The sequence below is a fragment of the Mesoplodon bidens genome (assembly GCF_964165515.1).
Source record: "Mesoplodon bidens genome assembly, chromosome: 10".
Classification (NCBI taxonomy): domain Eukaryota; kingdom Metazoa; phylum Chordata; class Mammalia; order Artiodactyla; family Ziphiidae; genus Mesoplodon; species Mesoplodon bidens.
Window position 1 is genome coordinate 68691014 of NC_138172.1, and position 16252 is coordinate 68707265.

The 16252-nt window shown below is 43.5% G+C and overlaps 1 protein-coding gene across 1 annotated transcript; it reads right to left on the reverse strand.

Annotated features, from left to right (window-relative positions):
• Window positions 1–5774: 5774 nt before the first annotated feature.
• Window positions 5775–5930, reverse strand: LOC308623746 (large ribosomal subunit protein eL39-like; the record flags this gene model as incomplete). Its single annotated transcript, XM_081246440.1, has 1 exon — window positions 5775–5930. The coding sequence occupies one exon, from the start codon at window positions 5928–5930 to the stop codon at window positions 5775–5777; it is 156 nt and encodes a 51-aa protein (XP_081102566.1).
• Window positions 5931–16252: the final 10322 nt, after the last annotated feature.

Below are 16252 nucleotides of genomic sequence, written 5' to 3' on the forward strand. Positions count from 1 at the left end.
CACTTAATTTCATGGCCTTCTCTTTAAATTTCAACCATAGCAACAGTTAATATTTCCCAGGCAAATTAAGAGAACCCATCAAAGAACAGGTGCTAAGGTAGACGGAGTGGGCGGGAGAGTCAGTGGGTACCTCCTCCACCCCCATCCAGCTGCCTTCTCATCTCCATGTCTTTCTCACTGACCCAGGAGAGCACGAGGGGACAGCATATACTATGGGGTAACTGCCAATAACGAAGGCTGGTCAGGAGAAAAAGAATTTATTTGCAGCTGCAATTCTTCAGGGAAGCATTAGTATAATCAGCTGGCCCTGCAATAACCACCTGACTGGTCATTTTTATCTTAATGCTTAGGCCGCAAACCTGAAAACTCAAAGAAAGCACTAAATGTAAAAGCAGCTTTTCATATTGTTTCTTGATTTCAGACTTACAGACATGCCAACACATAGTACAATGATAGTTTTGATCATATGATTTTGCCTGCTTATAGTCTTTCTTTAAACTAAATGCTTAATGATGAGGCCAAAATAATTGAGAAGTCTTAAGAAATACAGATCTTAAATTAATTTTTTCCAAGTGACTCTGTGTGTGTGTGTGTCATGATGAGTCAATGTTTCTTTGGGAATTGAGGGTGGAAAATCTCAAAAACAAATGCAGGATGTGAAGTGGGGCAGGTCTAGCACCCAAATAATGCATAAACTTTTCCTACCTGCCTGTTTGGGAGTGAAAACATTAGGAGGGAGGGAATTAAACAAACCTTTTGCAGCAAGGAGAGAAAGAGAACTATAATTTCTGAACAAAAAGAGTGACAGAAACAAATTTCCCAAAGCAAAAATAAATCTGACCTCAGTGTGCTTAGACGGGAAATTTCCTGTAAAACAAGGGAGTTTCTGAGGCTCCCACTGTTGAAAGGTTTTTTTTCAATTGGTGGGGTGGAGAGTTGCATGAATCACAAGATTCTCAGGCTCCCTTAGGAATGTGTTCAATCTTCCCATGTTTGCAGAAGCCCCAGAACTGTCCTAACTGCCAAATGACAGCTGATCTCATGTATTCCCTAAAAATAGAGGTATGTGAATCCCACTTGTTCTAAGTAAAGGTAATAGGACACACTAAAGTGTTCCATATGCATAAATTTGGCAAATGCTAGGTTAAGTAAAATTAAGTGTTTCTTTTTTTCACTTTTTTTTTGGCTGCGCCACACGGCTTGGGCTTGCAGGATCTCAGTTCCCCAACCAGGGAGTGAACCCGGCCACGGCAGTGAAAATGCCAAGTCCTAACACGTGGACCGCCAGGGAATTCCTTATTTGAGTTTCTTTGTTGCAGGATTTCTTTTTTTATTATTATTATTAGTTTCTGCTTTATAACAAAGTGAATCATTCATACATATACATCTGTTCCCATATCCCTTCCCTCTTGCGTCTCCCTCCCTCCCACCCTCCCTATCCCACCCCTCCAGGCGGTCACAAAGCACCGAGCTGATCTCCCTGTGCTATGCGGCTGCTTCCCACTAGCTATCTACCTTACGTTTGGTACTATATATATGTCCATGCCTCTCTCTCGCTTCGTCACAGCTTACCCTTCCCCCTCCCCATATCCTCAAGTCCATTCTCAAGTAGGTCTGTGTCTTTATTCCTGTTTTACCCCTAGGTTCTTCATGGCATTTTTTTTTCTTAAATTCCATGTATATGTGTTAGCATACGGTATTTGTCTTTCTCTTTCTGACTTACTTCACTCTGTATGACAGACTCTAGGTCTATCCACCTCATTACAAATAGCTCAATTTCGTTTCTTTTTATGGCTGAGTAATATTCCATTGTATATATGTGCCACATCTTCTTTATCCATTCATCCGATGATGGACACTTCGGTTGTTTCCATCTCCGGGCTATTGTGAATAGAGCTCCAATGAACATTTTGGTACATGTCTCTTTTTGAATTATGGTTTTCTCAGGGTATATGCCTAGTAGTGGGATTGCTGGGTCATATGGTAGTTCTATTTTTAGTTTTTTAAGGAACCTCCATACTGTTCTCCATAGTGGCTGTACCAATTCACATTCCCACCAGCAGTGCAAGAGGGTTCCCTTTTCTCCACACCCTCTCCAGCATTTATTGTTTCTAGATTTTTTGATGATGGCCATTCTGACTGGTGTGAGATGATATCTCATTGTAGTTTTGATTTGCATTTCTCTAATGATTAATGATGTTGAGCATTCTTTCATGTGTTTGTTGGCAGTCTGAATATCTTCTTTGGAGAAATGTCTATTTAAGTCTTCTGCCCATTTTTGGATTGGGTTGTTTGTTTTTTTGCTACTGAGCTGCATGAGCTGCTTATAAATTCTGGAGATTAATCCTTTGTCAGTTGCTTCATTTGCAAATATTTTCTCCCATTCTGAGGGTTGTCTTTGGTCTTGTTTATGGTTTCCTTTGCTGTGCAAAAGCTTTGAAGTTTCATTAGGTCCCATTTGTTTATTTTTGTTTTTATTTCCATTTCTCTAGGAGGTGGGTCAAAAAGGATCTTGCTGTGATTTATGTCAGAGTGTTCTGCCTATGTTTTCCTCTAAGAGTTTGATAGTTTCTGGCCTTACATTTAGGTGTTTAATCCATTTTAAGCTTATTTTTGTGTATGGTATTAGGGAATGATCTAATCTCATACTTTTACATGTCCCTGTCCAGTTTTCCCAGCACCACTTATTGAAGAGGCTGTCCTTTCTCCACTGTACATTCCTGCCTCCTTTATCAAAGATAAGTTGACCATATGTGCGTGGGTTTATCTCTGGGCTTTCTATCCTGTTCCATTGATCTATCTTTCTGTTTTTGTGCCAGTACCACACTGTCTTGATTATCGTAGCTTTGTAGTATAGTCTGAAGTCAGGGAGCCTGATTCCTCCAGCTCCGTTTTTCATTCTCAAGATTGCTTTGGCTATTCAGGGTCTTTTGTTTTTCCAAACAAATTCTGAAAAGTGCCAGTGGTAGTTTGATAGGGATTGCATTGAATCTGTAGATTGCTATGGGTAGTAGAGTCATTTTCACAGTATTGATTCTTCCAATCCAGGAACATGGTATATCTCTCCATCTATTTGTATCATCTTTAATTTCTTTCATCAGTGTCTTATAATTTTCTATTGCAGGATTTCTTAGGTCCTTTAACACCATTGTGATTCTCCATTGGGAACGTTTATTGTACAGGATACCCCAAATTCATTTGAGATGTTTCATTGAGCACTAATTAACATTTCCCTAAACTAGTGGTCTGAAGAACACAGATCTAAATAGTCATCATCAGGGTGTGTGTGTGTGTGTGTGTGTGTGGTCATAGGAGACAGGGGCCAAGAAGATCACTTGCTAGTTCTTGTTGTAACTTCAGGTCAAAGGAGCAAAAGGTGACCCAACAGTCCATAGCCATTTCCTTGCCTTGAAAAATGATCTCATAAATTCCCCTTTAGTTCTAAATTGCTAACAACTGTTTCAGACTCCAGTCATATCAGAGAACCTAGAGATCACTTCGTCTAATCCTTCCATTTTACAGATGTGAAAACTGGCCTAAGGAGAGGAATTAAGTTGCCCGGAGTCACAGGTGAATTAAATTGCAAAGTTCGGTTAGAACCAGCTTACCTGTTTTCCTGTCCATTGACCTTTGTCCTGCTCTGTGGTGCCTCTTCATATGACTGAATCCACAAACTAGTAAGGGGCTGTTACTGCATGATTTTGACAAATCTGTCTATAATCAAAAACAAGATCTAAGGCCAGCTAATGGCCCATGTTATCTCAAACAAATCTCAATATGACAAAATAACTCCGACTGTCATGGGCATTTGAAGCAGCAGGATTTGACCTGTGGTTTCAACACCAGATTCTTAATTTATTTCTGAGCCCATAGCCTCATAATGTCTTCCTTGAAAACTGAATTGTAAGTCATGTAGATGTCAATGGCCCATCCCTCTTTTAAATAGGTTTGTATTGTTCAAAAAAATAGTTCAAGGATTATAAAGGGTTCAAAGTGAAAAATCTCATTCCTACCCGTCTCCCACCCTCCCATTTCTCACCTTCCCTCTCCATATAGTTAGCCATTGGTATTAGTGTTTTGTGTATCCTTTCTTCATATCTTCATGCAGATATGGAGAGACTATTTTTTCTCCCTTATTTACACAAAATGGCATTATCTCTTTGTTAGGCACAACTCTTCCCCTTTAGCCTTAGTCTCCTCATTTAGAAAAAAGAGGATTGGGGCTTCCCTGGTGGCGCAGTGGTTAAGAATCCGCCTGCCAATGCAGGGGACATGGGTCGGAACCCTGGTCCGGGAAGATCCTACATGCCTCGGAGCAACTAAGCCCGTGCACCACAACTACAGAGCCTGCGCTCTAAAGCCTGTGAGCCACAACTACTGAGCCCATGTGCCACAATTCCTGAAGCCCACGCACCTAGAGCCCATGATCTACAAGAAAAGCCACCACAATGAGAAGCCCACACATCACAACTAGAGAAAGCCCACGCACAGCAACAAAGACCCAATGCAGCCAAAAATAAATAAATTTATTTTAAAAAAAAATCCCACTTGGTCATGATATATAATCCTTAAAAAAAAAAAAGAAAGAAGAGGATTGTATCAACTCTCTCCAGGGTCCCTTCTCTCTGACATTCTCAGACGCTGGGAATGCTTCTGAGCATTGACACTTGACAATGTTTGGCCTTTTGGAAAGTCACACTTGCATGGCTGGTTTTGTTGGTGACCTCAAATTTATAGCACTCAGGTGTGGCTTTCAGACTCTGGTATTTCATGCTTTAAGAAAATCCAATACACAAATGTCAACATTTCCAAAGCAAATTAGGGAATGACTTTGTATTACAAACGAACCTTGCACAATGATTCACCAAAGGCATCTTTTATGTATTTACATATATTTATTAAATAAATAATACTTGGTACAACATTCGAAAGGGTGTGCAATGCAAACTCTCTGCCTTGATACCAGGTCACTGAGCTCTCCTCCCCATGGGCCACCTTTGTCACCAGTTTCTTGTTTTCTTCCGTATTCTTTGTATATGCAGACATATCCCATATCCGTAAAAGTCCTCTTCTGAGAAGAGCACTCTAAACGCACGGCTTTGCACTTTGTACTTTTCACTGAAAAAGATATCTCGGAAATCCTTGCACATCAGGACAAGTAGAACTGCCTCATTCTTTTTTTAAGGGTTGTATAATTTTCAGTGATGGATATACCAAAATAAATTAATCTAAAAGGGGTTGTTAGGGAATTCCCTGGCGGTCCAGTGGTTAGGACTTGGCACTTTCATTGCCGGGGCCCGGGTTCAATCCCTGGTGGAGGAACTAAGATCCTGTAATAATAATATAATAATAATAATGATGATGATGATGAAAGGGGTCATTCTTTTTTAACAGTGAACTCCATTCGTCCATGCATAACCTGATTTAATCCCCAAAGTCCTGTTTTCAGTTGCACTCTATTATAGGAATGAGATTCTCTCAGGGTGCTTCCATTTCTGTGCAAACAGAGCAGGCATCAGTGCCTACGGACAAACTTGTGCCAAACAGAAGCTCACAGTTTTCACCTCCTAAATCTTTTTTTTTTTCCAACAGACGTTCTCACGTATTTATTTCTGAGCCAACCTACTAGTGCAGAAACATAGAAACAAAGAGAAAAATCATTTTCCCAATAAAACACATCCAGCTATCCAGATAGTGATGTTTTCAGAGTGATATGGTAAGAAGCAAGTGACTTGATACAGAATAAATATGTGTGCCATCTCATGTGCGATTCCTTATAGAGCCAGCTTGATTCTTCTCCAACGTCTCCTCTTGGAGTTATATCTGATTTTATTACCAGTTTTCATCCGAATCCACTGGGGAATGGGACGATTCTGCTTTTGTTTCTTAGCCACGAATTGCTTGATCCTGAATGTCTTGTGAGAAGACATGGTGAAGAACAGAGTCCTCACCTCCTAAATCTTAAAGTTGAATTTCAGACTGCTTCAAGATCCTCAAAGCTTGGGGCTTCCCTGGTGGCACAGTGGTTGAGAGTCTGCCTGCCGATGCAGGCGGACACGGGTTCGTGCCCCGGTCTGGGAAGATCCCACATGCCACGGAGCGGCTGGGCCCGTGAGCCATGGCCGCTGAGCCTACGCGTCCAGACCCTGTGCTCCACAACGGGAGAGGCCACAACAGTGAGAGGCCCGCGTACGGCAGAAAAAAAAAGATCCTCAAAGCTTAATCTCTTTTTTTTTTTTTTGGCTGTGCCACGTGGCGTGCAGGATCTTAGTTTCCTGACCAGGAATTGAACCCAGGCCCCACTGCAGTGGAAGCGTGGAGTCCTAACCACTGGACTGCCAGGGAACTCCCCTCAAAGCTTAATCTTCCTAATTTTTAGAATAAGTTTTTCCCTCTCGTAATTTTTACAATAAGCTCCTTTCTCTCTCTTTCTCCACCTGCTCCTCATTACTGAAGCTGAACAAACTAATGTAGCATTTTTATTTAAGCACCGAGATTTTGACACCTGCCTCATTCTCTGAGGCTCTGGTGGCCACTAGCAGCTCTTAGCCCGGGCAGTCCCCAGCTCTGCCCTCATAACAAGAAAACTTCTCTACAATCATGCTCACTCAGTTAATATATGATTGATTGGTTGGTTGAATGACATAATCAGGCACTATATACTCAATAAATAGTAGTATTATGATTATATCCTCTGTTTTTTTTTTGTGCCCCAACTCAAAGAAAGAAGACATGACATCCATGAATATTTTATAATCCTAATCCTAGCTGACCTCTTATTTCACTTCAAATACTCACTTCTCTTAGTTCTGTGACATGACATTCTCCTGCTTTTCTTCCTACCTTCTGAGTTTCCTTTGCTGATTCTTCTTCCTCTACTGGGCCTTTCCCCCAAGTTGGGCTCTTGGTCCTCTTCTTTCTCGCTGAGGCATGTCAATGACTCCTGGGACTCCAGAGACAAACACTATGTTCTGATGAACCCCAAATGGATGTTTTCAGCCCATATCCCTCTCTGAGCTCCAGACCCATGAATCCAACTGCCTCCCTGTCATCTCTTCCTGAACTGAGATGAAGCCTCTGCCACCTAGAGGAATGAGAACTCAAAACAGAAATAAAGGTACCGGGATGTAAGGTTTTGCTGGCACGTCGGGAATTTGTACCGACTCTACTAGCTATTTCAGATCTCTTCTATCTTTTTCAATTCTTTGATTTTACTAACCCTTCCCATCCACTGACCCACCCCAATTAGCAGATCCTATCTCCTCCCGCTTCACAGAGGCCATTAGAGAGCTCCCTCACCTCTGCCACCAAATCTACGATTTCTCCAGCCTTTTCTCTTCCTATTTAGACCAATTTCCTACCTGAGCTTTGGCTCGTGTCACTTCCTAGTTCCCCAGGGGCCTTTTGCTAATGAGAGTCCCCCCTCTCCATCCTCTCTTCTTTACCTGCTCTCTACTTGCTGCTTCCTATCAATGTTTACACAGGTTCAAAGGTTCCCCAACCTAAAAGCCTCTTCCTTTGACTCCCTATTCAGCTCCTACTAATGCCCTTTACCATTCCCTTCACAGCCAAATTTCATGAAGATTTGTCTGTTTATTTCTACCATCTTTATTTCTACACCTCCCACATCTCAGCCTCCTGCAATTTTTTTTTCTTCCCACAATCTGCTGAAACTATTCTTGACAGAGTCAACACAATGTCTTCCGTATTCTTTAATCCAACGGTCCTCATGTTGCTTTGACTTTTCTGCAGCATCTGCTGCTATTGAGCAGTCCCTTCTCCTTTCCTTGCTCTTTGCCTCACGACACTGTTTCATAAGTGGTTCTGGGTGGCTCACTGGGTAATTGCCAGCCCAGGGACTGTATTTTCTTTCTACCTTCACAAACACCTAGTTACCTCTATCTCACCCTTCGGGTCTCGGCTCAGGGTGCCCTTCCCTCTCTGCACAGACCAGTCCACACAGCTTCCTGTGCTTTGCCTGACTAGCAATTATCACAGATTACAATTAGATGTGTAGGGTCACTCTACACCCCCAGATTTTCCTCTGAGTCTTATCTAATTTCCAGGGACTCTGGTGGTGACAGGACACGGGGGAGAGTGGCTTTCTGCTCCTGAATAACACCTGTTATGCTGGCCAAGCTGAAGTGTACCGAGAGGTCACAGTCCTCATGAATGCTAGTTTAAAGGGATCTGAATGCTTCCCTTCATCCTCCTCACAAATTTAAAATTTTTTCCCTATGTTTTTCCAGACTTTGTCCAAAGTGATCATTAGGAATGATTAAAGCAGCAGTCTCTGAGGGTGGCCTGATAGTGGCCACATAGCCTCTTTGTATGAAATTTTGCCTAGCAACCACCGAAGACACAAAAACAGTTATCAGGGCGCTCCTCTCATCCTGGTTCCTAACTCCACCCCAGAAGGCCTGGTCCAGTTACGGGGGCACAGCACTGGGCCTTGTGTGGAATGCACAAGCTCCCCAGCCACACTCTCCTCAAGTCTGGGAACATTGATCTCATCTAGAGGTCCAGTAGACTCTTGCAGACCTTCAGTGTTGTCTCTGTACATGAGTCCTTTCTGCTTCCCAAAGCCAGAAAAAGACTCCTCTTTCATATTGGTCCACCCTTCCTTGAGTTGAGACAACAAAAATTTAGTTCACCGAATGGGGGTAAAGGCCATGGAGAAAAGAAAATCCTGTGGACAAAAGCCACCAGTTAATATTCCAAAGTAGCCTCCTGACATAGTACTGCGGATCAGAATAGAGGGAAATAGGGGTTTGGAGGCAACAGATGAATCCAGAAGTGCCTGATGCTCTTAGTAGATAAATAGATATGGCAGAAGGAAAGAAATCGTTCTGCCAGTGAGTAGAAAAAGAAGGGCTGTTTCATCTTCAGCTTTACCCAGAGGAATTTCTGGGGAAAAATGGGAAGAGTTTGTGATTGCTGAATTACAAAGGGTATGAGTCATTTGTAAATATTAAGAAAAATAAAACATGTGTTTATGCCTAAATGTAGCTAGCAAGAAACTTAATAATCACCCACATAACTCCCCTTAATTATCGAATTAATCCAATTACTTCCTACCATCTTTTGACCCTTCTCTTCCCACACATCCCCACTTATTATTTTTTACCTAAATGACACAACAGTCACCCGAAACAAAAAACCCACAGATAACCAAGAGAAGCCACACGTTTGAGAAAGACTCCCATTATATTTTCATGTCACTCTGTATTAACATACCTCCTTTTTTTAGAATCTCAAACTCTGAGAGGAGAATATAAGAGGTAAGTGGAAGGCAAAGTGACCTCATGCGTTTCTGCAAATACTGTTGGTTCTCCAAGGGGCAGGAAGCTGACTCCAGAGGCCTCTTGCTTTTTGATAATCCCTCAGGACACAGCAGAACAACAAGCATAAAATGTCTGAATACAGGTGACTAAAACTTGACTCTACCAGGATGCAGTTTGTCCAGCTGCCTCCTCTCTCAACGCCAAAATGCACCTTGAATGCCCTTTTTTGGTTTATTGAGAAAGATCTTAAACAGTTAAATATTTTTTCTTCTTAGTGACATCCACACAGTGGAAATCTGGCCTTTGGGGGCCCCTGCAGCTGACTTTCTCCCATGATACTCTCTCTATATCTGCCTTTGTTTTTGAATGCTCTGCTTTCTTATTCTCACTTATACTTCTCTTTGGATAGAGAGCTTGGAGAAACCAAAATAATTGGCCTCCAGGGAGAGCTGAGTTACAGAGCTGAGGTGTAAATGAACTGACAAAATACTTTTTTCTCCATATCGTGTTTTTATTTCAAAACCTTGCTTAAAAACTGGTTTCTGGGCTTCCCTGGTGGCGCAGTGGTTGAGAGTCCGCCTGCCGATGCAGGGGACACGGGTTCGTGCCCCGGTCTGGGAAGATCCCACATGCCGCAGAGCGGCTAGGCCCGTGAGCCATGGCTGCTGAGCCTGCGCATCCGGAGCCTGTGCTCTGCAAGGGGAGAGGCCACAACAGTGAGAGGCCCGCCTACCGCAAAAAAAAAAAAAAAAAAAAAAAAAAAAACTGGTTTCTGATTGAAGTATTCTATTTTTTTAATTATTATTATTGCTATTAACAATTACTTATTGAGTACCTACTTAGTGAACATTGTACTAGGCTCTTCAGCTAGGTTCTTTCAGCTGATCATCTGGCATCCATGAGAGATAGGAATTGCTACACCTATTTCAGAGATTAGAAAACCGAGTGTCAGAAAGAAAGGGCTAGGGACTTTCCTGGTGGCACACTGATTAAGAATCCGCCTGCCAGTGCAGGGGACATGGGTTCGAGCCCTGGTTCGGGAAGATCCCACATGCCCCAGAGCAACTAAGCCCATGCGCCACAACTACTGAAGCCTGCGTGCCTAGAGCCCATGCTCCGCAACACGAGAAGCCACCACACCACAATGAAGAGTAGCCCCTGCTTACCGCAACTAGAGAAAGCCCACGCACAGCAATGAAGACCCAATGCAGCCAAAAAATAAATGTTTAAAAATTTTGTAAACAAGAAAAGAAATAAAGGGCTAATAAAGGGCAGACAGAGGCAAATAAGCAGAAAGCTAAGGAAGCTTAAGCCACAGGGCCCCTCTCTTACATGGGCCCCTTTCAAGGCGCGGCACTTAATTCTGAATACATGAGCTCTATTCTTCTCCTTAGGAAGAGCTTTCAAAATTGCATAAAGCTTCAGTTCCCACAAAGTCTGGATCTGTCCCTGGTGTGGAGCCAGTATGTGAACTCAGAATTATCTGACTTGGAAGTCTATGCTCTTCACACAGAACTATTGTTCATTATGAAATATTAGTCAGAAAATATAACTTCTGCTCCCTAAATCTGCTGTAACCTTGAACACTCCACTAATCTTAATAGAGCACTCTGTTCAAATACCACTTGAATCACTCCTTTGGAGAAGCAGAGACATCTATCAGCAGATACTCACTTACCACCATGCGGCAGGTGGGATGAGAGAGGCCTTGTAAGAGAGTAGTTCAAAGGACTGTCTTTGAAGCTGGCTCCCTGGGTTAGAAGCCTGGATCTCCCACTTTATCCCTACCTGTGTGTGCTTAGGCAAGTTATTTAACCTCTCTGTGCCAGAATTTCCTCTTCTGAAAAATGGGTACAATAACAGTTTCTACCTCATAGGAGTTTGTGTGGGTCTGTACATATATTAAACAAATTAAAAGGGTTTTTCAAACTGCAGGTCAAGACTCATCAGTTGGTCATGAAATCAACTTAATGGGTTAACTGCATTTTTTTAAAAAATGAAATAGAATCAGAATACAATCTAACAGAAGATATCAGAATGCATTGCACAGAGTCAGGGTAGGTAATTATTTTCTGAAATCTTTGGCTTCCATTGTGTGTGTATGAGTGTGCTGCATTGCTTTGTAAAATGTATTTCTTATGGTGAGTCACCACCCAAAAGGTTTGAAAACCTGAGTGAATACAGGCAAAGCAATTAGAAGTATACGAGGCAGGCTTCCCTGGTTGCGCAGTGGTTGAGAATCCGCCTGCCAATGCAGGGGACACGGGTTCAAGCCCTGGTCCGGGAAGATCCCACATGCCGCGGAGCAGCTAAGCCCGTGCGCCACAACTGCTGAGCCTGTTCTCTAGAGCCCACGAGCCACAACCACTGAGCCCGTGTGCTGCAACTACTGAAGCCCACATACCTAGAGCTTGTGCTCCACAACAAGAGAAGCCACCACAATGAGAAGCCTGCACACCACAACGAAGAGTAGCCCCTGCTCGCTGCAATTAGAGAAAGCCCTTGCGCAGCAACGAAGAACCAACACAGCCAAAAACATAAATTAATTAATTTTAAAAAAGAAAAGTATACACGGCTTCAAGCCCTGGGAATAATTCTCTATGCCTCTCAGTTCTGTCATCTGGATTTGAAGCTCCATCCTCTGAGCCATCCTTCCTTATTCATGAAAGGTGCCCATGTTTCCAGCTAAGTAGTTTTATCAGCCTGCTTCCTGTCTGTAGAATTTTGGGGGTACAACTTCTTTCATTTTATCTTCTTTTTGTCCCTTTCAGTTCAAGCTGTCAATGTTTCTGCTGGTATAAAATTCTCAAGAGTCTTGTGGGCCTCCTGTGCATGTCATGGGAATTCACTCCAGTAGACAAGAGGCTCTTCCTCTTACCTTTCCTGGATACTTTCATCTCTGTTTTTTTCTTTTGCTGAGATGGCTGATGGGATCTGTGAGTAGCATCCTTAATCTCTTCAAAGAGCCTTTTTGGTCTACTACAAAGAAAGCTGCTGTGAACATCCATGTACAAGTCTTTGTATGGACATATGCTTTCACTTCTCTTAGGTAACTATCCTGCACTGAAATGGCTGAGTCATATGGTGGGTATATGTTTAATTTTTTTTTCTTTAAATTAATTATTTATTTTTTGGCTGCGTTGGGTCTTCCTTGCCGTGTGCGGCTTTCTCTAGGTGAGGCAAGCAGGGGCCACTCTTCGTTGTGGTGTGTGGGCCTCTCATTGTGGTGACTTCTCTTGTTGCAGAGCATGGGCTATAGAGAGCATGGGCTTCAGTAGTTGCGGCGCGTGGGCTCAGTAGTTGTGGCTTGCAGGCTCAGTAGTTGTGGTGCACGGGCTAAGTTGCTCTGCGGCATGTGGGATCTTCCCGGACCAGGGCTTGAACCCCTGTCCCTTGGCAGGCCAATTCTTAACCACTGCGCCACCAGGGAAATCCCTGTTTAACTTTTAAAGAAATCTCTAAACTGTTTTCCAAAGTGGTTGTACATTTTACATTCCCACCAGCATTGTATGAGAGTTCCAACTACTTCATATCCTCACCAACATTTAGTATGGACAGGCTTTTTTTTTTTTTTTTTTTTGCAGTACGCGGGCCTCTCACTGCTGTGGCCTCTCCCGTTGCGGAGCATAGGCTCCAGACGCGCAGGCTCAGCGGCCATGGCTCACGGGCCCAGCCGCTCCGCGGCATGTGGGATCCTCCCGAACCGGGGCACGAACCCGCGCCCCCTGCATCGGCGGGCGGACTCCCAACCACTGCGCCACCAGGGAAGCCCCAGGCTTTTTAATTTTAACCATTCTAATGGGGGGATTACCTAATGATTTTTCTTTTTTTTTTTTTTTTTTGCGGTACGTGGGCCTCTCACTGTTGTGGTCTCTCCCGTTGCGGAGCACAGGCTCCGGATGCGCAGGCCCAGCGGCCATGGCTCACTGGTGCAGCCGCTCCACGGCATGTGGGATCTTCCCGGACCGGGGCATGAACCCACGTCCCCTGCATCGGCAGGCGGACTCTCAACCACTGTGCCACTAGGGAAGCCCTACCTAATGATTTTAACAGCAGTTCACAATATTTGCTTGAATCAAATTCATTAGAGCTTGCAAAATGCTGATTTATTATTTCTGCATTGATTAGCTGGCATTCTTTAGTAGAATAGACCTTTCTCTCATAAACTGAGATTATGTAGTTACCCTAAATATAGTGCCCATTAGAAAGGAGGTTAAATGTTTAATTCCTTCCCTTTAATTGCCAGTTTTCAAAACAAAGAGTTATTTTAATCCTTACATACCTTTTTGATTCAAGTAGGTCATTCTTGTTTTCCTATTTTGCAATATGAAAGATATGACTATGAGACTCAAAAGAGCTTAAGAAAATTGCTTAAGGTCTCAATCTCAGCCAACAATCAAAAATCCTGATAAGAGTTTGCTTCTAAAATAAAAGTCTTGGTTGCCAAGGTACTTTGAAGACTCGTCACAGTATGCCTGTACTGGGGGCCTGCTTCCTAGTAACGTGCTCAGATTTACTGAGAAACAACTCATCTCCCCGCCATTAACTCCTTCCCTGACAGCAGGGTCATTACCCTGAGTGTCTCACAGGCTGTTGTGCTGCCTTTCCCAGCACCTGCTGGCGTGAGGTGGAAGCTGAACACTGTGGCGCAACAGGCCTGGAATACTTTCCTTTGCCAGGAAAGACCCTTCACTGACTTCTGTCTGAGCAGGCTGCTTTTCTTTCAGAAATTAGAATTCATTAGGGCTGACCTCCTGGGCTCTTCTCCGAGCAAGGATGGGGCAGAAAGTAGCAAGTGGCAGAAAAGCGAGGAATCTGAAAGTGGGTTTAGATGGTGGAGTCACTAAGGGACACAGAAGTTAAGGGGTAGATGGAGTGATTGACGTTCAGCTGGAAGGCTCTGGAACAGAGGTAGCAGTTGCTAAAATGTTCAAATACATCTGTGTTCTTCCATAAATAGCTGGTGCTCTGTGAACTCCCCACCCATACCCCAGTGCCTGTCTTCTTCCCACCTTGGCACCCAGTCTCTTCTCTCATCACCCTCCCATAACTGTTTTGATTAGCTAGGGTCCAGGCTGAACTATGGTTAAATATTTTGAATAACTGCCCTGGGTGTGGACACAAAATGGATTGGAATTCTCACTGGTGTGACCTGGCACCTATACTCTTAACTTGAACACGAACATGGTGTTGTCAACCACTGTTGAGACAGCCTAGATGCTGCCTACCCTTGGGGTCATGCACTCGTGGGTACTGGGTTGTGAGTTCACATGTATTTCTTACTCTTGGGATCAAAAGCTTGAAAAACCCAAACTAGGGCATACCAGGCAAAGGAGGCTGAATGCAGAGGTACACAGCTTGTTTCTGTAAAGGAAAGACAAGATGACTAGGCGGTAGGCCAGGCCGGAATGAAGGCTGTGCGACTCATGGTCAATCAAGAGTGGCCGGGAAGCAGTGAGAGTCAGATGTGGGGCACAGGATGGAAAGATAGTGAATTGGAGCTCTGAAGTACATTGGGGATAAAAGAAGGAAGCATGTGTACTGGATGTATGGTTCAGGCATGAAGGAATAATCACCCCGCCAAAGATAAAGCAAAGAACTTAAGTCCTGAAAGTAGAGGAGGTTCCTCATGGACAGACACATACAGGGAGCCAGGAAGAGACCAGGAAGGGATTCTAAGGGCTCCCTGCATTAGTAGGCAGTGGAGAAAGAAGCAGTCTGAAGGGCACTGAGAAGGAGGAACCAGAGAGCTGGGAACTTGCAAAACTGGGAGGAGACAGAAATGCAAGAGTAAGGGCTTAACAGGCTGAAATATAATAGGTCAAGTAACATAAAGGCCTCCAGATCCCTGGGGTGCCTCAGAAGTAGAATGGACCTATGGTTAGTATCCTGACTGCAGGGGCAAGCCTGGCTTGGTAATTCTGAACTCTAGGACCTTGGGCAAGTGACTTAAATTCTTGTGACTCAGTTTTTTCATCTATAAAATGGAGATAATAAGGGGAATTCCCTGGCAGTCAAGTGGTTAGGACTCGATGCTTTCACTGCCTTGGCCCGGATTCAATCCCTGGTCAGGGAACTGAGATCCCTCAAGCCATGTGGTGTGGCCAAGAAAAAAAAAAGAAAACATAAAATAGATATAATAAGAACATCTACCTCAGAGAGTTTCAAAAATTAGATGAGAGAGAGAGAGATACTCTCTGAACCGGGTTTAAAATGTTATTCATGCAACATAAAAGCATATGCTAAATTATGATAACTATGGTACCAGCTACCTAAAATTTTTTATACTTTCTGGGCTTGAGTTTATACACCTTGCATTGGTGTATAAACTCTAGAAACTCAGGAAAGAGGAAAGAGAGAAAGACAGCCATGAAGGAGCTGAATAAAGACAAATCTCTTTCTAATCACAGAATTAAACACACATTAAATAGGGAATTTCCTGGTGGTTCAGTGGTTAGGACTCGGCACTTCCACTGCTGTGGCCCAAGTTCAATCCCTGGTCAGGGAACTAAGATCCCACAAGCTGTGCAGTGTGGCCAAAAAAAAAAAAAAAGCACACATTAGAAATTGTGACATTGGCACCTCCACTCTGCCCTCTTCAGTTGCTTTTTGTGGTTGTTTTTGAGACTAAACTTGCTTCCCTGTATTTGTGACTTTCAGAGCACAAGCCAGGGTCACTAAAATAAAGATTTCTCACCCCCTAGCTGCACAAGCAATATTTTTATTCTGACCTGGATACTTTTCCAGACTTCTTTGTGGGCCGGAGAACCAAATAAGGTAATACACCGAGGCAGGCATGGAAGTTCAGGCGCCACCGAGGGGGGAAGAGGGTGGAGCTGAAATCAGAAAAGGAGGCTCAGGAACTGAGCTGAGTCAGGAGGCCGGGCGCAGCGAGGAAGGACCACTGTTCACATGACACTTTGTTCCTTAGGGTTCCCGGAGGAACATGGGGAGCTGAAAAAAACACA